This window comes from Bombus fervidus, chromosome 8, assembly GCF_041682495.2.
Source record: "Bombus fervidus isolate BK054 chromosome 8, iyBomFerv1, whole genome shotgun sequence".
Taxonomy (NCBI): domain Eukaryota; kingdom Metazoa; phylum Arthropoda; class Insecta; order Hymenoptera; family Apidae; genus Bombus; species Bombus fervidus.
The window spans coordinates 10,124,908-10,152,146 of record NC_091524.1 but is presented as its reverse complement, the minus strand read 5'-3'; the positions used below and the strand labels follow the sequence as shown (position 1 = coordinate 10,152,146).

Below are 27,239 nucleotides of genomic sequence, written 5' to 3'. Positions count from 1 at the left end.
CAGTAATGAATTAGATTTGCACATATTTTAAAAATTGTTTAATCCTCTAATTGAAAAATTTCTTGATACAAAAATTTTGGACAACGCAATGCAGCCCTTTTAATTTCTATTTTCCTGTTTTTGAAATTACCGATTTATCGTCTATAATGTTATAACGTTTCCTAATAATTCCATCTAATAGCAAAATCTCAAAGGCAGTTTCAACTGTAGCTAATGCTAAACATCGTATCAAGGGGGCGATGGTTATCGGCAATCGTGATCGAGTTGGAAACGATTCTTTAAACTCATTTTCAAGTTAAAGAACGCTAAAACAAAACAAAACAAAAAAGGAAATGACGAAGTGAAATCTTAGTTATTAATGAGATTCAAAGAGAAGCCAAAAGGTCGGTCGACGAGGCTTATGGTTCGAATTCGTTTAAGTAGTTCTTTCCCAACTATTCAGAAGTGTGTCTCGTGCTACAGAATAAGGTAAATTTCGATCCACAATCGCCTAAACACGTGAATTCACTTCTCAAATTGTATTGTCTCTCGTTTCCAGTGTATTGTTCGATTTCGTGACATTCTCAGCTAAGAGAATATATAAAGAGAATATAAATTTTTAAGCTGTAAACGGTCTTCCAAATCTTTTAGATTTCCTTCATGGAGACTTCAATTTGGTATTCGTAAAATGTATTTTTCGTCTTTTCCTTTTCAACTTTATGTGACTTTTATCGAATTTTATGTTTTAACGATCTAAGTTAGTATTCTGAATAGATGAAAATGTGTGCCGATTGTGTTTCGTCGAGCGACGTGCGTAATCTTCAATTTGTTTAAAAACAGCGCGATGTTGGACGAGAAACAACCAGCAAGGAAACGAGAAATGAAATGGGCGGCCATTTTGTGGTACATTTATATACACGTCCTTGGAGTATACGCTATCTGGTTTTTGTTCACTTCCGCTAAATGGATGACCGTGATTTATAGTAAGAAAATACGCACTTTATTATTCTTTTGTTTCACACGACGAATTTTGTAACTTGTGATGCATTTATCGCATCAATCGTTCTGTGCCCCTCCACTAAAATATAGTCTTTTCAAGAGTTCAATTTATTATTCGTTCGAGGAACAAACAGTATTAAAGCTAAAAATTATACGGTTTACGATCCATATTGCTTTATTCTTTCATTCAATTAAAACAATAATCAAATTCTAGCGTATACCTTTTGTGATCAGTCAATAAATTTTCCAGCGTCGTTTATAACGATCCTCGGTTGCCTCGGAGTGACAGCAGGTGCCCATAGATTATGGGCTCACCGTACGTACGAAGCCACGGGATCTCTCAGGCTTCTTCTCATGTTGCTTCACACCCTAGCAGGAGTGGTAGGTACCTGAAATTTCTGCTTAAGGGATGAACCGGTTATTAAGTTAATCGTTATTGTTACAGCTCACCTGTCATGTTCTTATCCTAATAAATTATATTTTGTTTACAGGGTTCGATACACGACTGGGTATTATATCACAGGCTTCATCACAAGTATTATGGGACAGATAAAGACCCGTACAATCATAAGAAAGGATTTTTCTATAGTCACTATGTAGGTAATATATTGTCACCGAGTATGGACCTTGAAGAGATCAAACGTGAGATCGATGTACGTGACATCGAGCAAGATGGCTATGTTTGGTTTCAAAAGAAGTAAGATCTTCTTAACGAACGCTAAAAATGCCTAATTTCCTTACATTTCTTATTATTCTATCAAAAATTATTTTTGACTCGTTGCTTCCGCTTGTTTAAATTTCATTTCTAATAACTTGCATTGCTATCTCTACTCTTCCTAAACAAGAGACCCTCGTTCTTTGGCAATGTAACACTCCGCTAATAATTTCTGCCACTAACTCTTCTTCGCACAATTCCATTACTTCGAACGTACATATTTTCTTCGTTTAATCGTTCAATATTTATTTAACTTATTGCCTAATTTTTTCACGCATCTTCGTAACCCAATTTCTCTTCTTTGCATTTACAGATTCTACTGGCCATTATTCATAATATTCGGAGTAATACTGCCATTGAACGCGCCGCTGGAATACTGGGACGAATCGATGACTGAAAGCATACTGATCACGGGAGTGCTACGATTCGCCATTACGGTGAACGTATCTTGGCTGGTGAACAGTGCACGCTCGATCTGGAGTATGGAAACGCAAAAGTTAATGCAAATTTCAGATACCTTTAGCTTACTGTACAAACTGTTCTTTAAAATGCCTGGTAGCCACGGCACTGTCAGGATAGACAACGATGGAATCACCGTTCAATAAAATGTTAAATTCGTTGAAAATATAAGAAGCTTGATGAAACTGATACAAACGATCCCCTGATTAATCATTTCGCTGTAATTGTTCGACAGGATTAACAAATTCCTTGAATTCGTAAAATACAATGTAATTTAATTAGAAAATTATATTCTTCAGTTGTCAATATCGCTTCGTATCCATCTCCATCATTCGATAAGACATTGTGCATTAGTTAACAATTAAAAAAAAAAAAAAACAATTCGAACGAAAAAGAAATTCTCTTCTTAATATTGCATACAAATAAATTTTTATAGAGAAATTGGAAATTAGAGAAGAGATTTTACATCGATATCGCAACAAAAAAATTAAAGAAATCTTTGTATCGAAAATTTTTGCATGATCAAGTACCAAATCCAAAGCAAACTACTCACGGTTCCAGATTGCCACCAAACAACATCAGTGTATTCTTCCTAACGAAGTCATTTTGGCCGATGTATCACTACATGGTACCATGGGACTGGAAATGCGGTGAATTCGGCAGCTACGCGGACGGTTGGGCCACGTTTTTCATCAAAATATGGCACGAGCTCGGTTATGTTACTTTACTGCAAACAACTGATTCCGAGGATGTTAGAGAAATGCTTCACGAGGTGAGCAAGAAGAAAATGACGCTTGCGGAGGGCCTTGGAATGCTGAAAGAAAAATCTATGTACAACGCAAAAAGAATGAAGCTGATAGTTAGGAACTGAGCTGAAAATAAAAGTGTGCCGATTTGTCGCAGCTTAAAACGATAAATTTTATTGCTCTTTTATCGTCTTTCTTTACCAACGTTACTTGATACGATTCTGAGCATCGACAAATCGTAAAAATTATTACTCACTGACGAATATGAACCTTTGTTATATTCTGATAATATATTAATTTTATAATAACAATGATATAATTTTTGATGACAAAACCACATAAAGAAGAAAAGATTATTAAACATCTATCATTGAAATGTCATTCAACTACCTTTAGTTTGTTAATCATTTTGTGTAGAGAATAATATATTATTTAATTAGAGCAATTAGTCTCAATTGAAAATTGGGAAACTATCAATTGCTCTAGGTTGATCGGTCTTAGAAGAATAATATGGCAATGAAATATAACGAAAAAGGAATCACCATGTGAAACAAGCTTAAATTACTAAATCGCGATTCCATCAAGTTGTAGTTTAAACGAGATTACAATTAAATTCAAACAACGAATTTAATTTTTAATTAAATAAAAACAAAAAGAAAACAAAAAAAAAGAAAAGAAAGAAAGATAATTAAGGAAGAAATATTTATCAAAATGAATCGTTCAGCAAACGTCCAGTTACGTTACTACTCATGCAACGAGAAAGAAATTAATCAAACGAGAGAAATGATTACCCTGAATGCTCTTATATAATTATCGGCATGCTACGAAATGGAATAAAATCAATCATTTCGTCCTGATCTGGTAACAAAACAACATATATATTTGTCTCTTAAAATCTGGTAACACATCACACTTTTATTTAAAGTTAAGATTAAATCTTAGAACTAATCTCAGATAGTTCCTTGCACAGTTAACGTCTGCGAACGGACATATTTGTACGTCTGCGAAAAAATCTTAGTATACTCGTATGCGAGTTATTTCTTTATACATATGAAAAAAAAACACATGGAAAAAACGAGGGCGATCTTGTGAAAAATACCGTCATATATACTTTCTTCAAAATTTCGCACAACGTTAGCGAAATTTGCCCCCCTCGTCTTTTTTTCACACTAATTGCTAATCTCTATGCAATCTTTGATATCAATCGTCTGTGTACACCGTCGTACCGCCATCGTAACGCGAATTCATACAATTATCACACTTCTTATACTCACAAGTGAACACCCGAAAAGCCAGTAGGGTGAAGAAAGATAAGTAGATGCTATGGAAACGAAGAATTGGTCAGACACGTGTAATCATAGCGACAACCAATTTTCAGAAAAACATATATGTTGGGTACGGCGAATGTTCTGTAAAAGTGTACAGATCGGTGAGAAACATGTTGAGCATCCTTTTTTGTTTTTTTTGTTTTTTTTTTTTTTTAACAAATCAACGAGAAAGGTTGTAGTGGTACTTCGAAATTAATGTTCTAAGACACTTTTGGCAAAGAAAGATTCACCATATGCTTGAACGTAGAAAGAATTTTGCTACCTACTGTTCCTTTTTTTAATAAAGTTCTGAAGACAACGAAGGAGACCCTTGCCTGAAAGTTTGTTTAGCTAATTTTTTAATTCTTCACACGGAGAAGGATATTTTGTCAAGGATGAAATGTCTCTCAGAGAAACAAATATTAAATATCAACAAATATCACAAGCGTCCGCACGATAACAAAAAATATTCGAAGAGGTTCAAGTAGAAAACTGACAGTCGTTTACATTTACATTAAGCGTACAATGTTTTTTTCACTTTCTTTACAATCTTTCTTGCAATCGACTATGTTGCAAATAATTTTACAAATATACACGTGCAAATCGTTGCAGAGCACGACGTGCTTTTCTTAAAGGTACCAGAGGTCCTCATCTTGATCGACATCATCTTAGTTTTCTTCTTCTTTTTTACAATTACGCTTTCTAATGTGTTTTTTCAAATGGTGTCGTCTAGTACAAATATTATTGTGTTTTTTACGCGCTCACTTCTTTTCAGGAAGAGAGAACAAATTAGAATGATATCGTATTCTATTTCTTTTATCCTTCTTAGTCTTTAACCCGAGAAAGCGAGACGCTTCTTCTATTTTTTAAACATCTTTAATTAAAGAAATGTATTCTACTATCTTTTGCAATTCTACATATCACAAATTATAATGTCAATTTCCAAAAACGAAAAGAATATTGCTTTCTACCATGCGCATAGAAAAATATTTAGAATCATATCAGTAATAATCGATGAATATAATTAATGTTGTATTCGGTAAAAAAAAAAAGTAAATATAAAAGAAGAAAAAAGAAAATGTTCAGAACAAGACAAACTAAAGCTATATTTGTTTACATTCTTCATCTAGTTTCCGCTTTCTAAGGTTACATTCGATCCAATAACGAATCGAACGAAAGGAAAAGGAAACGCGGTATATTAAATTCCCGTGTTCCCATAATTGACTCAAACATCACTACTAAATAATTTACGTTGTATTGTGATTAAACTTCCAAATAAAAATAAAGAGAAAGAAAGGAAAAAGAAAGTAGAAACGAAAGATAGGATTTTTATTACAAAAATAGCATGCTATTTGATAGGATGAGAGCAAGCATCTTGAAAGGATTAAGGAACGATCATAAAAGGAAAAACGGAAATGTGTAAGGCGAAAAACAATAGTGAAACCGTACGAATCAGAGTTACGAAAAATTTTCAATTTTTGAAAGAACGAATGATTTATAGCATTAAAAGGGCTAAAGAGGCATATTATCATAAAGCATAAAATCCTCGACGAGTTTCTCTCGATTCACTCGGTTCTTTATGAGAAAACGTTTAACGCGTCTTAATTACGTGGCCGCTATAATAACCCGCGTTAACATAACATTTTTTTTTTTTTCTGATTAAACATGCTAAAAGCATTCGTATCTATCTCCTTTTATGCTTCGCAGCTCTGATATCGACTATTAATATGAAATAAATAAAAGCCAAAGACAGCAAAGAAGCATTCTAAGGATAGAATCCACACTGCCATCGGATAGAGAGCTCAAGAACAGAAATTTAATTCAGTATCCATAAATCCTATGGAACAGTTTCACCAGCTATTACAAGCATCAATGTTCTTCGGAATTTGGTATGTGTATATATATATATATACATATATATATACATATATATAGTTTTAAACTATCGTCGCCTGCGAGTCTATCGTTACGATCTAGGAAGTCGTTAAAGTGTCTATCCGAAGTATCGATTTTCACCCATAATCACTGAAGACACTTAAGAGTTCACGTAATTATAATATCGGCCGTGATCAGTAATCCGCAAGACAGCCTACGCCGTCAATCAAGATATAAATATTTTTTATTTTGTAGAAATTGATATTCAAAGTACGTTAACTATTATTTTAAGATTACATTACAATAACATAAGACTAATAAAATAGAATAAAGATCTTTGTTCGATAGTACCGCGTACTTTTGTACACTTGGGGCGAATATCAATCTTAGCGGAAACACGCAACGAAATAATATACAATGTTTTATCCTTTATTGTAAACCAATATCGGAAAAATTGGATATAACTGATGCTAATATAACCGGTTAACTAAGAATATTAAGAGCTATCCCAAGATATTTCAATTGATTACCGGATAACTTATATACCACCCCTTCCGTAAAGAACTGTACAAAGAAGTAGGCTATCGTTTACTATTCTCCATTGAGAAAACGATCAGCCTAGCACAATATTTGTGTCCGTTAATGATCTTTCTTCAGATTCACCACCATTGTCACATCTCTATCTTGTTGCGTCTGATCTTTGTCACCCCAACCCCACACGTTATGGCTTCCGTCGCCGGTTCTCTCTACTCGTTTCTGCACCATATCTTGAGGTACTATCTTCATATCGTACGCGAGGCCAAGTTTTGAGCAGGCGTCAATGAATAGCGTTGTTATGTTAACTTTGTAATTGCCCAATTCTGCCGTTTTGTAGTCCCATGGAAATACGTGATGATAGTTGTGCCAACCCTCGCCTAAAGCCGTTATGGCTACCATTTTATTTTCCACGGGGTTGATATACCTAAAAAATATCATTTAATTCCTCTTCCATTACATTTTTTCTTAATACAGCTTTTTAGAAAATTAGAGACTTTCGTCGTTGATCTTTTTTTTTTTTTAACGCGAAATATACAAGTTCTGTTTCTTTCGAAACCGACTAACTCGATAGATAGAACCAAAATTATGTAAATAATACTAACTTGTCATATGGTTTGTTTCCAAACATATGAGCCGCAGAGTTGACCAACCAAGTCATATTCAGCGTATAGACGTAGCGCAAAACAGTAGGGACGAAGTAACTGTTCCCCCAAGTCTCGTTCCAGCAGTAGACAGGAATTATAGTCGGTATAATAAAACACAGTAGAGGCATCAGAATCGCATAATATCTGCAGACACGTTGTACAACGCATTAGAAACTTTATCTTTCTTTATTTGTTTATTTTGATTTATATTTATTCCGTGTATAAAATATATTTTAATTAAATTATCTAAAAAAAGAACTCAAGATCGCTTCATTCTAGTTAAAAATACTGTAACACTACAATCTTCTGCCGTAGTGATCAATTTTCCTGAAAGTTTCGAATCGGTTCTTAAAAATCTTGTAATTTAATATTGAACGTAGAAAGAAGATCAAATTTTCCATTTCACTGGGTCGCAAAGAGAATCGATAAAGGGCACTCACTTTTTCTGGAAATTCAGTATAGGATTGTTCTTCAGGTCACTGAGATCAATTCCTTTGCCTTTCGCGCGGATGTCCGGATGTTTCCTACACAGCAACCAGCCAACATGCGCGAAGAAGAATCCCCTCTTCGCGTTATGAGGGTCTGCGTTCGTCTCGCTGTATTTATGGTGAAGTCTGTGATCTCTGGCCCAATCGACTGCCGCATCCTATCGAGGATAAACGTATTAAAAAAAAAATTTAAAAACAAAAATCTATTTACTCTGAACCATTCCTAGTTGCACCAAGAGTCGGGCATTAGGGGAAGTATCGCTACTCGATCTCTGATCTAATTAGAGAATTACAGACCTCCTTTACGTTTGATTTCAATTCAGGGAAATCGAATACTCTAAGAACTTGGAATAGAATATTTTTTTATCTCTCAATATTGGCATATCTACTTAATGTAAGCAAACGAAATTTAAGATTCCATAACTTCATCCACTAGACACAATACAGATCGTATTAAAATTATCCAAAAGCCGTCTGGATAATAATTTGTTTTCTCTTTTCTTTCCCAATCTTATGTAGCGAGGTCGTCATACGATTCACCGTTCAGTAATTACTCGATCGATTGCTTACTTGGAAGGCTATTGTATTGCCAATCATCAGGAACAACTGCAGGGGCCATTTCGCTTTGTATGATCTGTGTGCCCATAATCTGTGAGCGCCAGCTGTAATCCCCAAAGCACTGTATACATGCAAGAAGATCGCTGCAAAACAAAAACGAAAATTAAGGATACTGATCTCGATCGTATCGATACATAGAAATCATTGAATCTTCTGAAAGAACGAACTAGAATTGACCGTTTATAAACTGGGTTTATGTAAGTTTCATTAAGTACGACAAAATTTTTTATCGACATGTTTATTACGTTGCATATACGATTGTTCAAGAATTAAAACTTTTTCAAAATGAAGAAAAAATCTTGTCAAAGAAAATCAAGGATAAAAGAGGATCAAGTAAAAAATGAATTGCTACTTTACAATCTATTGATAATTATGTTTATAATCTCAACTATATCACGATAATAATAATTATTATCAGAGTGAACAACAATCCAGAAAGAATTCTTTCTAGAACAAACAAGAAAATCTGCGTACGTCAACATGTGTGTGCAATTGAACGTCTCATTGACGCATATGAGTACTTCCCACTTTCCTCCTTTAAATAATTAATTAACGCTGACTAACTTATTCGTACAAGCTTTGGTTTCGTTGGCATGCAACCCATCGAACGTACGATTTCTAAACTCAAATTTGGTACGATGCCATTTTACGAGGTCATTTTATCGCACAGACAACATGACTGGGTCTAGACAATTCCATAGAAGTTGTCACGAATTTACAGATAATTAAGAGAATTTTTTCAAAACATAGTTAAAAATAGTTGAGTTTAATGTAACGGTAGAATAAGTTGAAAGAGGGTGAAGAGGTGAATTAAGTTCATCCAACTGAATTGTATTGATCGCAGAATTTTTAATTTTCGAATTAATGTCGATCTTTCTGTCGCAACTAGCAACCTACTATGTTAGCCAATTCAAATTAATACACATGTGTCCTTCTTTTTAAGCGCTTCAGCGACATATGACCCGCTTATTTTCCTAATCGTACGAAAAAAAAAAAAGGAAAAAAAAGGAAGAAGAGAGAAGCAATTACGGAATTATACAAGATAACCATCGATCAAGTCGAATACCTTAACATCAAGTAAAGTCAAATCACTTTGGCCTTTAAACAAGTCATGTTGAAAGCTAAGCAAAACGTTTGAACTTCGTAGTGTATTAATCACGTCGATAAATTGCTTATCACGTCTGCGAGAAATTTTACGCGATTATTACCTTTATATTTCAGGCATAAGGAAAACGTGAACTATGGAATGAATTTGGATAGTAGGAATATTACGAGAGATAAGCTGAACGGGTCGGTTGTTAACTTATAACAAGCCAATCCTAGTTACAAAATATTATACTTATTATTATTAATATGTATGTATATGTATGTATGTTTCACTCACTGAATAATAACGTCGCCCATTTTGCCGATGTAAGAGCGAGGTACAGTCCATAAACGGCGCTTATATGAAGATACGAGAAAATAATCACATTCCTCCAAACGATCTGTCTCTTGTATTTTGTTTTAGGCGCGTCGGCCACCCTTGAGGTCTCCTCCAAAGTTTCACCCTCGAACAGTACACCTGTCGGGCTACTCGTTATATTCGGCGCCATTCCTTCTTTCTTCCTAAAAAAGGAAAGCAGTGTATTAGATTTACTGAAACAATTCGTACAAAGCTACAAGAACTTTACATGGATAAAAGAGTGAAAATTTATCTACATAATTTAACATTTCAACTTCGTAATAATATTACGTTATAACGAATGCATAAATACTAATCAAATCCTGTTATGTTTTTATACATTTTAACTCGGTGCAATCGAAAGAATTGACGTCAACGTAGGTATACACAAATATGTGACGCATGATATATGTATATGAAAAATGAATCATTGGAATTGGAATGGAAAAAATGCAACATTAAGTATATATTTCTTACGTAGAATGGAATTATTATTTACACGGAATTATTTACAATGGGGATGATTCTTTTCCTTTTGCAGCTTAATAACGTGACATAAAAGCATTGTTTGGAAGAACTTTCTTAACACATATTTAAATTCAATTACGTATGTATAAGCTATTACATAATATATATATAATGTTCTATTGCGACACTATATTTTTATATTGTATTAAAAACCGACTTGTAAAATCCAAGAACGTAGAACATTGCACGTTAAAGTGTTGAAACATCTTAAAAGATATGAATAACGCATATTAAGTTCTAAGGAAAGTTCAACTACAATGATTTTCTGTTTCCTTTTCTGCTACCTTACAACGATATATATGTGTATCAATGTTACTCTCGGCTAATCAGAATCACTAAAAACTGAAAAATTCCGATACGATAGCATGGAATATATATGGCATGTTCGACCAATATTAATTAATGATGCGTGATAATAAAATGGCACTTTACTGAGAAACTCGAACATTAATCGATTATTAATTCATCGGCACAGTTCTTTCAACGTGTTGGTAAAGCTGATGATTATTGTGCAATTATTACACAACAGGGGAATCAATTTATTAACATATGTGACCTCTTAGGTATGTCTTTGATATAAGGGTATCAATTAAATTACTCTGTAAATCTTTTTATTCCAGTAATTGACACGATGATATAATGAAAAATCTTTATTCAACGAAACTGATATCTTTTCATAAAGCAGAAAATTATTGCATAAAACGATTATATATCGAATTTTTTTCTAATAAACTGAAATGCATTAACTTCAATTGTATTCAATTCAACATTAAAATATTTCATTCTTTATTCAAAATAACAACTGAATGCTGTAATAGAAAAATCACACTTCTACTTGTTTCGACGAACTAACATACATTTATCAAGAAGACATAATACGAAATGACATGAAATACAACAAACTCATTACAATATGGTCGCTCAATTAATGACAAAATGACACGAACGAAAGAAATATCAAATAATAATAACTCTCCAGTTACCTGAAAAATAAAATAACTAACTAAGAAATTGACTAGAATTCCTATCCTTGGAAACACAAAAGTATGCCGCAGGAAACGCAGAGAATGTCGAAGAAAACACAAGAGAGCAAAGAATAAGAGAACCGAAGGAAAAAAAATTCCAACACTCACCAAACCTCCTTTCTCCGTAATAACAAAAAACCATACCTGTTCATCGGTTCACAGACGTGTCGCCTAAGTACATTCTAGATCCTCATACATGGAATCTCGTGCAAACGTTGCGAAATATTTCCCGACATGAAACCGAACAACCATCCCTTCGTCCCGTCAAAACAGGACATCCCGACGAAATCGATAACACCAGCAGTGAAAACAGCTTCCCCGACCAACCTTACAGATTCAATCCATCACCTGCGATTCTACTCGTCCATGATTCAACGATTTAATCCTACGATTAACTAATTCTTTTACCATTTCCTTTTGCTAATAACGTCTCCCATTCGAAATTCAAACGAAGGTGTCCACCGTTAATATTTTACAGTTCGAAAATTCACTTTGTCTTTTACCTCGATATGTTTAATGAACCTTAGATCGTATTTAAATCGTCCTCAAGAGTCGCCACTTTCACTGTTATCACGGGTTTATCACAGTCGTCGACCCGTAACGTCTATACATATATTCAGGGACAACAGCTGCCAGACGCCCGTTTGGCAACACCTGTAACCTCCACTACTGGTCCAGCGACAGCAAAGGGGTGGAAGAGGTGGTGGCCGTAGACCGAGTCAATGGAAAATATGCTACTGGGGTAGAAAAGGAGAATGAAATATTTCGTCGATGCCCGAACGTGGTTGTCTATCGACTGAAGGCTAGATCGCGAGACGCGCGCCCTCCTTGGCACGCAGGCTCGTCCGTACCGCGTACCGACGCGACACCACCGAAATATGTATATCTTCTTTCTTGCGACGGAGTTTCGTTGGTCGAAATTCTTTCCTTAGGGTCCGTTGATCCATATCAAAGATCGTAAAGTCGACTAGAACGTACGTTGTCTAGAACCTTGACGCAAGTTCAGTTGAACAAGTTGGGGTAGAGACGAAGGTTCGAAGGAGTTGAGAAAAAAACTCGGAGAAAGAAAGGCAGAGAATGGAGGTTATGAAGGTACGAGAGAGTAAAAGCGTTGCTATAGAAGACAGAAAATGTTGAATGATAACGTTATGGGAGGGAGTATAAAGGAGAGCGAGTGTAAGGATAGGGTTAGCATCGGGAATGAAATGGCGGAGATGTGGTTGCAGGATTTTTAAAAAGTAACGGAGACTGTTTGCTTTGAAAAGAAATTGCTGAATAGGAGGCAGAGATATAGCGGAGAATGGGGTGCCATGAAATAGGGTTGAAAATGATAGAGGTTACGGAATGGAATGTCGTTTCGTATCTTATGTACAGAAAGTCGAATCACTAGGACAAGGAGCGAAGGACAATTCGCTAGAAATTTTATAGCAGCAAACGTAAAAATAAAACGAATATTACAATTTTTATCAACAAAATCAGAATTTCAACATAACAATTACAGTTTGTTCCGATTTTTTATAATTTTTATTAAGAGGCGTTTGTTCATAGTTTAACATGTTCAGTAAATGAAAGTGAAATTAACTTCGTATTACTGTAATACTACTTGTACTGATTATTCCTAAGTACATATACATATGCAATTGTTAAACGTCAAATGTATGATCCATACAGAAGGAAGAATCTCCATATTCAGTAATCAAATTTCTTTATTCAATTTGAATCGCAGGTCATATCCGTAAGTCATAGGCAATTGTCAATCATTTACGTTACATTAACCAATTATCAATTATACATATTCTGTTCGTTATATTGATTTACCGCCAGACTGATTTGCCACCATTGATAACCTCGTACATTCATCACAATAAATTTTTAAAGCACCTCGTGTAAAATTACACAGTGGAAAATAAAAATATGTGTAAAATTGCAATTCAACATTTTTATCCGCAGATAAAAAATATTTATATATTATAATTAATTGATATATTACACAATGTGTGATATATAACTACCGACGGAATCATGACATCATTATTTATATAAATTTATTTATAATGTACAATTTATGGAAATATATCCCTTACAAAAAAAGTTGATACATTCAAGATATAACGTTTTGTTCAACAATAAAAGACAGTATCATATGCATGTAACATAATTTACGTCTTACGATATTGTTTCTGTGACAATTACATAATTAACTGTTAACGTGTTTGCATTTATAGCGACAGCGTTATAACACAAATTATTTATCCATATTCGTCAACAATTTGTTAATAAGAAATGATATATATGCCACAAATTAAAGGAATCATCGGTCGAAACGCAATTAAATTGAAAATTTAATTCTTTGACTTCTTTAGAATCCTAGCACTCTTCTCAGATAACGTACAATTTGCTATGGGCGCTATAACTAGAATATTTTAGTTATTGTATCTTTTCACTTCTTGTTTAACTTTTTACTATATACAATCGTATAAAATAAATTAACTTTTTATTTCGTTATTTATAAGCGTTATTTTATTTAGAATAATAAAGTGATCGGAAGGAGGTCAAAGACACCGATCGATATTAAACTATTCGTGCGTTAATTCGATCAGTGATCATAGAGATTTCCTAATGGTATGAAGATAAGGAGGGATTACGTACCAAACAAACGTATCGCGTGATTACATAAAGCTAATCGCATTTACGTAATTCGTCTAATAAAATACTTTTCTATGCTTACATGCGACACACTTTGTCTGTATCGAAATATACATAGCCATAGTTCTAGAATCTCAATCGATCATTTCGTCGAGTGGATATAATTTATTCTCGATTTATGCACAGGTAGATACTGCCTACTATAAGATCTTGATGAAATAACCGAATGATGTAATATGAATTGAATAGAAACGTGAACGAATAAATTTCTTAAATTATTTATGAATATACAAACACACGTGGCGAAATGTTTAGAAACTCGTGTTGTATTCTAATCCACGTTTAGTCAGTGCCGTTTATCACAATAATATTACATATTTATAATTTTTGTCACATATATCTTTTAGACATTATCACTCTAGTATCAATCAAACACAAATGATAGATAACATTCGACTTTTTATCAATTTTCCATTGTACGTGTTACATCAATGCCGACTCTTTATCTTTTATATTTATATTGTCTGTCTTCGACCTAGCAAGAAAAGGTTCTCGTGTGTAACTTTAATTATTTAATTAGCCACTGGTACCTGCAGCTCGGCAAATTAAAGCTAATAATACCCAGCTTCATGAATTAATATCAGTTATAAATGAATATAAGAAAAACAGAATAAGAATAAATGGAGATATGACAAGGATTCAATATATAATGCTATATATGAAAACCTGTAAAAAATTAATAAAATGTATATTTACAACCATCTAAGTTTCTTTACATATCACTATAGAAAATATTCGATATTAGAATCAACCTACGTATCTGTAGGTATATTATAACATCGCATAGATGATTGTAATTGAAGTGATATGTTAAAAATAAACAGACATGGTTTTATCGCGATAAAAATTAACATTAATTTTTTTACAGTGACAACAATAGTCTACGTGTATCGTAAAGATAACAAATCTGTCAAATATTCCACCAACTGATTATTTTGAACAGTTCTCATATTAAAGATAATTGATAAATGGTAAATGTATGAAAAAAAGGATATTGTCTTGAAAATTCTTCGAATAGGATTTGAATTTGCAAAATTTTAATATTGTTAGAAAATAAAATTTTAATATTAACTTTTTCATAACGTACAAAATTCTATGGTATTTATGTGTAACAAGATGGCATTAAATACCACCAATTACGTAACGTAGTTATTTATACTAATATTTATCCCTCCACAAAATATTGTCAAACTAGAAATACAAAAGAGGGCTTTACGAGAATAAGATAGTTATTTTTCATATCACTTATCGTAAATCTTTCGTTATTTTATAACACTTATAACTGAAAGGCTTGAAAGTTTAGAAATCTTATAAATTATTGATTAATACCATTAACTTCAATTCGTCAGACTCTACTCTTGATTCATTCATGACCTATCTATTGTTATCATTAATTTCAGTTTTTCAAACGTTATTATTGTGCAAAAACTCATTAAAAAGATTAAGATGTGTAAGAGCTGTGAGTACACTCCTTGTAACATTATACACTATCACATTTAATTCGCAAAAATTCGAATTATAGAAATACTTGAATCAAACCACAAGCACGTGAACTAGTAATCTAATCTAAAGTGATTCTGAATATGTCTTAACACTAAGTGTGCAAAGTTAAAACTTAGATATATTCTGGAGTTATCAATGACTTTTGTTCCTTAGATTTGTTGCAAAATCTGACGCAAAATTGCTCCCCATTAATATTCGAAGTCTGACAATGATAAAACTTCAGATAATATTTACTTGTATTAAATATAAATGATAAAAAGTTAGAATTAATTTCGTCTGATTTGAAGTTACAAATAAAAAGCAGGAAAGCAAAAAAACAGATTTACATGTAATTGTATTTTAATTATAAATTACGTAAATGTCCGTGCAATATTAAAAAAACATTTGTAGATATGTGCATATGTATGGTTCTTTTTGTTACAATTCTCTGTTGCCATTGAAAACATTAAAATTAGCTATTGCTATAAATACGTATAGAACTTGGTAACAAAACGCAGTGGTACAATGTTAATCCTAAGAAAAATTGAATGAAATATAAATCGAGTCTATAGAAAGATAATAACGTCCAATAGATACATAGTATAAAAAATACACATTATACATACATAAGTATTATGTTTCGTTCAATCATCCATGATATCTGTGTCTGTCCTAGGAAACGAATTTCTGAATGAATGAATAACAATCTTAAATCGTTCGAACTGCAACGAGCAATAAGAATCATGAAAGGAGGTAAAAAAAAATTAATGTTTACCAAGATTTTCTGAATTGCGCGGGAAATTCAAGTAGTATCAGTAGAGTATAAAGTAGTATAGGCAGAGTAAACGCCAACAAGCGCAGGACCGCTTCGATAATAGTGAGTTTCTGCTTGATAGAGGGACACCTAAAATCAGACACGTTGCGACGCCCCTCGAACTACGGCTCAGCTGAGATGGTCTGAGCCAATCACGCTGCGCATTGCTGCTCTCGCCACTTCAAACCAGCGAATGGTGTTCGTTCAAATACGTGCGGCTGGTCGCGCACCACACTAGAATAGTATCGACGTGTTCCTGTACCGTATACTAGAATACATATACCTCATGGAACTCGCAATCCGCAACGGCTACGTGTCTATGTGTTGGGAGAATACGTGTGAGGTGAGCGCCATGCGCTTTAAGAACGGGGAAACGTGAATTTACCGGGCCGAACAATCGAGAAAAATGAATCGAGAGCCAGAGAAGGGAGAACAGACTGATTCTCCGTTCGAAGCGAGTCGAATTATATCGGAAGACTGATTTTCAAACGGTGAATGCAAACGTAACACGCTCTGAATCGTACGGAAGACACGTTCAATCGATGAACCTGCATAGAGCAACCTTGAACATGAAACTAAGAAGAATTTAGGTTCAGAAGAAGGATTTCTAGTATTTCGGGTATACACGAAAGAGTTCTAAGGAAATTATGGTTAAAAGAGTGGGAGATTGGAATAGATCAATTTCATTACCGCATAAGATGATATAAATATACGCCGCACGTATAGTCGACAAAAGCTGTTACACTGTTACTAAAACAGAAGATGCTAAATCTTAGTAGAGTTATTTCGCAATTGAATGTTAATTTAAAAAATTGTTTTCTTATATAACGAATCAGTCTTATCTAGTAACACTTGAATGATATGTGAATAAAACTCGAAACAAGATAAAAACAAAAATTAATGAAAAAGAATTATATTGTGGACTTAGCATTTACACTCAACAATATTTTTTTAAATAGAAGTAATTAATCTACGATATCAGCGTGTGACACTCATCAACTGTACATATATTACGTTTTGCGTTTGGGTTGGCAGGTGTAGAAGTCATTAACACGTAACCGTAGTTTTATGGGTATCTGAGTTTGTGGCCTTTGGCTCGGAGAAGGATTTTGCTTCGACTATTACTTTTTCACTTATATGTGAACAGCATAAAATATATTATTTGTTTCTTTATCTTCCTTTATACTTCATTATCAAATATTACTTATATTTCTATAATTCCACATTACAAAAATGAAAAAGTCTGGAACTTTATGAAACATTACTTTGTAGACATATTTCTCTCAGACTTGTACTTTTTTCACGAATATGTATTTCAATAGCAAAAATTGAGAAACTTCGTTTATACGAAATATTTAAATAATCGATAAATAAATCTCTTTCGTATCGCGTGCAATTTGTCGTAACAACCAGCGCAATTATAAAATGTAATTGGTGACATTGATACAATTGTCGTAGCTTCATATACAGTACAGGTTTCGTTATGTTCCTTAATTCACACTCTGGCGAAGATTCAACTCAATCATATCTGTACGAGGTCTTATAGCCACGCTTATAAAGAATTTTGTGCCAGATTCCGAACGCGTTCTGCTATTTACCTATTAACTTAATACGTTCACAGGTGATCGAATTTTCCCAGATAAATTTTGCCCTACTATATTTTCACTTCTATTATCAGATATATATTTTTTGAAAACAAAGATATATATATACATATATCTTTGGTTTGATAGAAAAGTGAGATAAATAAGAGAAATAAATTATTCTGCAAATCAGTTCGAAATAAGAAAATTGAAATAAAAAATTATTAATTATTCGATTATTTACCGATGAAAAAGTTTTTTTCTTATAATCTAGTTAACTTTTAAGTTTTAAGTCTTTAATAAAATATTATCCATGCATATAACTCGCTATTAAGAAAAGAGCTACAGAATTAAAATAATTCTCGAACCTATGATATTTTTTTAAATAATATAATTTCATTACATAAAATAATAAATTTTTAATTCACGAAATTGTTCCTCTTCCAGCGAACTGACGATATATATATATAGCAGGTGGTTTTGACCCGCTTTCACGTCGCTTCATCCGATGTCCGAGACTTAAAAGCAATAGTTCGTATTGTGTCCGCATATTTGCACTGGTACGTAATTTATATGGGCATAAGAATCGTTGTTACTTTTTGGATTTACAACAAAACTTATTTAGATCGAACAAAAACACATATGGCGGAACTTCGTTACATCAGAAAGTGCCACTTTAGCGCAATTTGAAAAATAATTGATAATTATCCTGATTTAAATAATTTACGAGTATCTGATTGCTCTTAACGAGATCGTCGAATAACACAATTTTCTATAATTAAAAAATTGAGTTGATTTAGACAAAAGGCAGATGCGAAATAAGTGAGGAGGAAACTTTCAGAATTGTTGAAATACGTGATGAATGATACGTAAGATTTAAGCAGGTATATGGCTTACCTTATACGACATAGAGGCATGTATAAAGCATCAAAAAACGTAGAAACGTAACTACAACATGTAAATAAAAGGGAAATCGCCAAACGTGATTAAGCACATTTATGAAATTTCTACACAATCTCTCTCGAATTAATTTCAAATGCTAATCAAACTATTATTATTATTATTACTATTACTATCACAACCATTATTCGTCATTCCATACATGACGAATTCTTTATACATAATGTTTAGATCGGAGTTATAACTATACATATATTAGCAAAACTTTTAATACTTCTACTGAAATTAAACTGTAGTTATTTATACATATATTAAATATTTTACAGTCTAGGAAGTATGCGAAAAATATATGAGTTCATCTTAAATTAAATTAGCCTATGCATACTTGATATTTTAAACGTTCGACAAATATGTATACTTGGATGTCGCTTCAAATATTGAACGGATCTTATTGTATTAATAACTAAAATAGCAAACTCTTACCGAATTCCTACGAATTAACAATATTGGTATTTGCACAATTACACATCAAGTAAGTATACATATACTCATATGTTTATTTGTTCGTGTATTTCATATTTTAAACTGTACCATAAAGTGTTTATCCAAATTCGTAACATGTACAATTATTGCTAGAGTTGCATATTTATATCGTTGATACAAAATAAATGCGCGTATCAAAACATTCTATCAACTCATTCTTTCCGTCTTTTTGGCAGCTTCGTTACACCGCGAGAAGCTTTTAATCCTTTTGACAAAGAAATTCGCATATTCTAACGTTTTAGATCCAAGAATTTAAAGAAGAAGAAAAATTCTCCTTTACAAAAATTTGTCTATACGCCACCAAAAAATAAACTGTTTAATCGCTTTAGTACGCGTCCAATATTGAGCGTTTCGACAATTCTTTAGGAATTTAGCTGTTCATCTAATGTAAATTAATTTTCTGTCAAACATTGTTGACTATCGTGGCAGTCGACGTGTTTGCATAATTAGTTTCTCTATTCGCTCTTAGGAATTTCAATTTCAAACAAAAATTTATGTTAATAAATAGCCTATATATCGGCAGTCCTATAGAGAAAGGGAATGAATTTTAACGATACATAAATTACATTGGAATTACAAGGGGAAGAGGTGTATCGCTAAACTAAACTCCGAACTTGAAGCTAAAGTCGTATGTCGAAAGGTAAAGGTTAGTCTGGAGATACAATCGATTCGCATAAATCAGAAAATGGAAAAATTAAAGCAATGAAACTTCAACTATATCTCCAATTAACGCTCGAAATATATATACGTACATGTATTAAATAAGCTTATCCCACCATGTCCAGTAACACTGAACGTGGATGCGCGAACGTTGAGCAAATGTACAACGGAGTACGCTATATGGTGTAATAAATGTGTAGGCAACGAACGTCACACACGAATGACGAGAAGCACGAGATGCTGCGTGCGAGAGAATCACGAGGCTTCGTTCGCTTCCTCGTCCGCGTATTACGTGACTCAGTTGTTGACTAGACATTAATTTGAAAAGTGAAAAGCGCTATTACGTGGTCAATCTAATTAAGCGTTCTTTAAAGAAAAACGTTTTTAACAGAAACGTTATATCAAATCTATTAGATAGTTCAACTATGCATATAAATACTGCCCGCTTAAATGACCTCGAATTTTGATTAACGACGCCCCCACTACTTATTAGAACTACACGTTCTAAGCAAACTTGGAACTGTATAAGTACGTTGATGATGCAATCTTACAATTAAATTGTCGAGATGCGTATCACCGAAACAATACCAAAAGCAACGATCAATGTTAATTGCGCGGCAATTAATTTCTAATTCTTAAACATTGTCGATTCTCTGAATATGAATTCCATAGGGCAGAACGTAAAGCTCGATGTTACGAAGGTAGGACGTTGTTATATCTCATTCACGATCACGTATTCGCAGCAGAGTGAGCCAAAGTAAGATAACACCGGGGATTGTAAGCGAATAATGGTGTACACATAGCATGTAGCATATGCGTACGCATATAGCATAACGTACAAATCTCGTATTCAGACATAAAGCAATTAAATAAGATTTATCGTAACTTTATGTAAAATATCGGATGTTTATAATTACAGTAATACTCCATTTACGTGAACGACATTGTAGATTCTAATTATCTACATTTTAGCTGATTTCCTATTATCTAAATTTCTGCCGAGCATCAATCCACTTATATGAGCGTCTAACACTGAAATGTAAACATTAGGGATACGTGTTATGTGAAATACTCTCATGCTCTATAATTGATACAATTTTGATTACAACATTGTTATATATTTAATGTTCGGTGGAATTCTCTTATACGAACGCGAACTCCTATTAACAGAACGAAAAATCACAGATGGTAGGGAGAAATAGGTAGCACTCCTATCATATCAACGACTTGGTTATATGAATCAGCTTGTCCCTCGACAAGTTCAAGTTTATATATCGTCATATGATTGATGTATAGTAAATCACGATTTAAATTGTATACATGGCAAAAATGAACACTCATCGTTCCAGATATTTGAAGACTTTGTGTATGTACGAATTCTTGTTTCGAACAATTTGCATTATTATCGAGGAATTGTAGAGTCTACTTACAAAATGTTCGAAGTCCATCACGTTGATGTTCAAAGTCCTTTCTTCACAGAATTTCAGAGTTAAAGTCCACGTATGAGATTGTAAATCGTCATCGGGCGAGGTAAGGAAAGGCGCAAATGCAATAACACCGGTGATGATCTCACGTACTTAAGACTAAATTGTCCTATGTGGAATAGCCGCAAAATTTCACGCGTAGTTTGCGCACTATATTTAAATCGTGTCTTAATGCGATGTAATAATGCGAATGACATGATGCAAACTATTATCATTTACAGGGTTATGAATATTGAGTCGGTGAATGTATGGAGCAAACATACATCCTTTATTATTCGCTACATCATTGCGATTTTGTCATTGAACTTCCGAGATCAAACCGAGGGCATAGTTGATTGAATCAACTTGAAATACGTTCGAGAGGAGTTTAAAGAGGCAGTCAAGTGAATAGAAGTTGCTCGAGCATTATGAGGTATTGTAGACTCGCACTTTCAACTGATTTCAGTTTCTTTGTGTCGTATAATGAGCTGATTGCGAGCCGTAATGAAAGAAAATACCGAGTTGTGATACTTCCGATGTAAAATAACAGGAGAAAGGTGTTGCGAGACGCGAGAATTCGCGCGAATAAATTTACCAAGCAAAGTATACGACGCGTAATTATTAAAATAATTATTAATAATTAAAAATTCGACAACTTGAAAATTTAGGAATTTGATAATTTAGTAGTTTTGAGATAATCCCTGTGAGATGTGAATTTCTGACAATTTCAACTGCACTATTGCACAAATAACTACATCCACGTAGTACCGGATCATTAAAAATAATTAATCTAGTAGCTGTTTAAAAACGACAGCTTTCAGTAATCCTGTCATTTACTTCGACTTTATGAATAAATGAATAGCCTCAAGAAGCGTAAAAAAAAGACCTGTGCATAACATATAGCTGCATGCCATTTTATATATTTGTGTAATACTGTATCATGTACATGGTCAGTAAATTCAGCGTGTAGCTTTAACATTAGTCCATTGAAACAAGATAATGACAAATAAATGTCATAGGGTGCCGCTTTTTTATAGCAATGTTAAATAAAACGTAATGGGCAATTAACGTTCAAGGTTGGGGCACTTGCACACATACATATTTGCATATTATCGCAACTATATTCAGGAAGTAATCGTTTACAATTTAGAACGACACACTTCTGATAACGTATAACCACGGTCTCATAATCTTTCCTGCGTACATCCGATAAAATCCAGCATAACAGTGGTATCGAAACCACGTAATACTAATATCGATCGTAATGATTATGCTAAAAATGCTACAGATGTTCAAGAAAATTACACGGAGAAAGTTGCCTAACTAGATACATTGATCGTAGGTGACATCGCACGAAATTCTAATTCGGAATTTCTATATTTTATGGAAATGCGTGTATTAAATTTTTTGGAAAAAGATTATCCCGTTTTTTCGTATAATACGAGAATCTGTAGTAACATTGTTTTAGCACATGTGTTATAGATGTATTGTAGGTGTGAGAGTAGTACACGTTTTAACCGTACCGCGTGTAAATATATTTCTGTTTACCTCTGCAAAACATGCTCATAACTGATTATGATAATCCTTTATATGGTGCATGCATGCATAATGGTACTACCTCACCATATTATAATTCAAAAATTAATTTTGATTATTTCCAAAGTTACATAACGTACTGCTATGTTATGAAAAAATTATTCTTTACTTTTATATTAAAATATCCCGAACAATTGTCGCTATTTGAAGAATTTGTAAAATACTTAGGATAATATGGAGTAATTTCGAGATTTTGTAATAAGTAAATTGAGATTATTTTAAACGCAAAGCAGGTTCAAAATGAACGACTGAATGAATTACTGCGGTCGTTGAAGTTTACAGATATATATATATATATAGTCGTAACTAATTCACACCTATATATTAATATTACAGAACATCTGAAAACTGAAACGTTCTAATTATAGAAATTCGAAGGTAATAATTAAAACATTATTATCTAATATTATTTACATGTGTTTTATAATATTTATTATTATCAGTTTTACACTTGTAGTCCAATACGGTATGCAGATTTGTTAATAGAGTACTCATTAAGAAATCTAAATAGAAGTAACTTTTCGATACAGTATTTAAAAATATAAATGATGTATGTACTTTGAAATAATGCGTCAAATAATGCTAATATTTGTTATGTAACTAACTGAGGAAATAAACAACAATTACGAAATAGTATTAGAATTTCAAACATGAAAATCTATTATTGAGAAAAGCTTATTCGATTTTTGCACGATAGGACATGTAAAACAACTGACGCACAAAAATATTTTCTATCGTCAGAAGTGCAGAATATGGGAGTTGGATCGAACCGCTGCTACTAATCGACTTTAATCGAATCGACGTTTCCGGTGCCCGATTACATCCTCGTATCTGATCAAGAATGAAATTGTAAACGACGCGCCGCGAATGTATCATTCGTCTTAAAAATTGCAACTACTTTCAACTAGATTATAAATTTAGCTTTCGCTATCAGAAAATGAGAAACTGTTGTACGCAGGGAAAAAAGTTCAAAACCGCGAGATAGCTTCTAATAAAAATACATGAGTTAAATTTTTGACGAGTGAACATACCGAGAACATAAAGTAATATTTGTATTAGTCTCTTAAGATCCATCTTTGAATTTAATTAAATGGAAACGTTTTTTTCTAAAAAAAAGACAAAAAAAAACAGGTTCTTATGTAATTTTGTAAGTGTTACTGTAATAAAGTTATGAAATAAAAAAGAGAGTGTTTTATTTCGCTAAAATTGAACGAATTTTTGAGAGATTAAATTATAGTATGAATATTGCGCTACGCATTGGTCAATTTTTCTAAACTTGTAGACTCAGTAACGGTGTGCGTTGAGAGAAATACTTGGCTGCTCGAGGCAGAAGCGGAATAAACACACTGGATCTACTTAGAACAACGGTCAACCTTTGCCAACAACAAGCGAATCGAAGAAATGTTTTCAAACAGTTCAACAGGTTTGACACCGTTGAGACGCTGGTCCGAAGATTGGCACGCACTGTATCCTTCAACCTCGTTAAAGAATTACTAATTCGTACTTTAAATTCAATCACCTTGAACATGTTTCGAATAAATTGTAGGTCGCGCTATATCTTATACAAATAAGGCATGTCAAAATGATTAAAGAATATGTGTAGAATTATGCATATTGTGAGCTTGATGAGGAGACCTTGACATTGAGTGATGCATTTATAGCATGAATATAGATATATTAAATTTCGTCTCCTATCTCATAATTCTTATACTGACTTTAAATGTTTGAATTAATGTTATATAAGTCATTCTACCGAGATATACAATGAAGCTGAAATTTTTAAGAAATTATAACGTCCAGTCATTTATAATTACTCGTATTACTGATTACGACCACTACTTTCAAAATATCTTACACTATCTTGTAACCACTATCTATACTATCTAAACACTGTAAAAAGTGTATTATCTTCGCTTCGAAAATTTCCGACAGATCGATACTGCAAACGTAAAATAAAATATCAAATATTATATCACGTTTGGAATTAAAAGTATTAGTTTATCTTAAATCGCTTAAGTTATGCGAAGGAAATCATCTCCACGATCGCGAGAAATACAGATAAGAATAGGTAAATATTTAACTTTCAAATAGTAGGCAATGCCACGAAAAGACAGTAACAAAAAAAAGAAGGAAGAAAGGCACGTAGCCAGGTTTACATCTAAATAAAAACATAAAAGAGAACAAGGAAAGCGTAACTATTTTTACTACTTGTCGCACGGTATCGTAAATTTTGTTATCGCTTCATAACTCTCAGGCGAACGTTCATGCGACCGTAGTAGCCTGTTCCTAAAGTTACTAGGATTACATATACGTGCATATATATTGCAACATGCTAGAAACGTATACGAATTAACAATTTAAGAAATGTCGTTTCATGTGCGTGTTCTCATACCGTATCGAAGGAAGGAAAAGTTAAAAATTTGTATTTTTGTCCACGAAGTCTAAAACAGACTTATATTACTTACGGCAATATCAAGCGATAAAAAAATTTGGTAATTTCAATACTAAAGTCAACATAACATTATAGCATTTGACTCGTTATATATAAAAGAGAAATTACTTAAAAGATGTTTATAGTCGCAAAAGAATCAACAGAGGATAATATAGTTCACAACTAATTACACGAAAGATCTTATCATTCGCATGTACTCAACGCTACAAATAACGTGTATGATTTCGTTAGACGCTATAACGATTAAAGACTGCGATAAACGTGATACTGAGACTTCATATCGTAGACAAGATACACAGAAACGTAATTAAAGCTACGCGTCAATGAAATTCATCTTGGATGGATGACCTTGCGTTACCTGCGGTCGTTCATTTTTTTCAAGTTATATTATTTTTAAAACACGTGATTTGCTTGTTTCATTCGAATCAAGTAATCGCGAGTTTTCTTTTCCAATTTCGATTCGAACTTTCATGGGAAGAAAGAAATTGATTGTTCGTTACTCAGCGTTCATCACTCTTTAAATGTTAAACTGAGGTATTTTTATTGCTATTGCCATGATACGATTCACGCCAAAAAAGAGAAATTTCCTTATTATACGCCGTATACATGTATATACGTGAAATAGGCAATACGCAAATCCGATAATACAGAGCCAGAAAAATTATAATTAACGGTACATTATTTAACGCTATTTTAGTACGTCCGTTAACGTTAGAACTATCAGAATGGAAATAAGCTATTTGTAATTTTGAACTTGAAAAGAAATTTTCTTGGTTTACAATGGGGCATTTTTAAAACTGCGAATCATGTTTCGATGATTTTATAGATACAAATACAAATGTTATATTTATATACACGTGTATATATATATCCTTATACGTTTCTTCTATCTTGATTTATTTGCTAGAAATGTTGTACTGTAGTCGTAAATAGTTTTAAAATCGAATTATTTTGGAAAAACGAAACATATACAGCACGCGTAATGCTATTACATCATCTTGAACATTGATAAATTCTTAGACGTACGAAAGATCTGATCACGCGACGCTGTGATGACCGGCCGTCTGCCGAATTGAGAAATACGAAAGGAATTATCTGTCTTTTATTTATTCGCAAGCGAAAAACGTTGAAGAAATGACCGTGAAATATTGAGATTATCCTATAAACTTCGATTTCTACGATCTTCTCTCCCTCTTTTTTTTCTCTCGTCTTATAGAAAGTTCGAAATTTTTAATCTTACTAAATGGAATAATTTGAACATTCTTAACGACGAATATATACGATCGTGTGTAAGGGACAATGGAAACAGATAGAACAGTAAGGAAAACATACCTGTTAGCTCTATTACTACCCTTGTTGAATTATTCGCCGGTTAACCTTTCTCGTTCAACCAACTTGATGAATGTTGTTGCCTTACGTCGTCGATGTGACACGATTTTATATAAATTAATTACTGCTACACAAAGCTCCTTCTCTTCTAATCGTCCAAATTGACCCTTTGAGATGCACTATTATCGCTCGCGAATGGATTGGCAATCTCGAAATTGAACGATCTGACAGCAAAGTAAGACTGAAACGCCGGCAACACGAGGCAAGAGCTAAATAGCCGACAAACACAAACACAAGCGCGCTCAACGTTAGTCGGAAGAACTAGTGGCGCCTCTCCGCGTTCATTC

The 27,239-nt window shown here is 33.2% G+C and overlaps 2 protein-coding genes and 1 long non-coding RNA gene across 5 annotated transcripts; 1 reads left to right on the top strand and 2 right to left on the bottom strand.

The window, feature by feature from the left end:
* Positions 1–343: 343 nt before the first annotated feature.
* Positions 344–4,376, top strand: LOC139989925 (acyl-CoA Delta(11) desaturase). The gene is made up of 6 exons (XM_072008651.1): positions 344–468; positions 820–962; positions 1,229–1,359; positions 1,470–1,675; positions 2,007–2,189; positions 2,714–4,376. The coding sequence occupies exons 1-6, from the start codon at positions 359–361 to the stop codon at positions 3,021–3,023; spliced, it is 1,083 nt and encodes a 360-aa protein (XP_071864752.1). The 5' UTR covers positions 344–358; the 3' UTR covers positions 3,024–4,376.
* Positions 4,377–6,493: 2,117 nt separating this feature from the next.
* On the bottom strand, positions 6,494–27,127 carry LOC139989926 (acyl-CoA Delta-9 desaturase). 3 transcript variants are annotated; one of them, XM_072008654.1, is made up of 6 exons: positions 26,896–27,127; positions 9,752–9,975; positions 8,320–8,450; positions 7,702–7,907; positions 7,220–7,405; positions 6,494–7,041 (listed from the first exon to the last, which is right to left on the bottom strand). In XM_072008654.1, exons 2-6 carry the CDS (start codon positions 9,960–9,962, stop codon positions 6,720–6,722), a joined length of 1,056 nt encoding a protein of 351 aa, XP_071864755.1. In that variant the 5' UTR covers positions 9,963–9,975; positions 26,896–27,127; the 3' UTR covers positions 6,494–6,719. The 3 variants fall into 3 exon arrangements, with proteins under 3 accessions (XP_071864755.1, XP_071864754.1, XP_071864753.1); XM_072008653.1 differs by lacking the exon at positions 26,896–27,127 and adding an exon at positions 20,145–20,163; XM_072008652.1 differs by lacking the exon at positions 26,896–27,127 and adding an exon at positions 11,509–11,531.
* On the bottom strand, positions 16,179–17,100 carry LOC139989927 (uncharacterized). The gene is made up of 2 exons (XR_011800444.1): positions 16,328–17,100; positions 16,179–16,239 (listed from the first exon to the last, which is right to left on the bottom strand). It is a non-coding gene; the product is annotated as an uncharacterized lncRNA (long non-coding RNA).
* Positions 27,128–27,239: the final 112 nt, after the last annotated feature.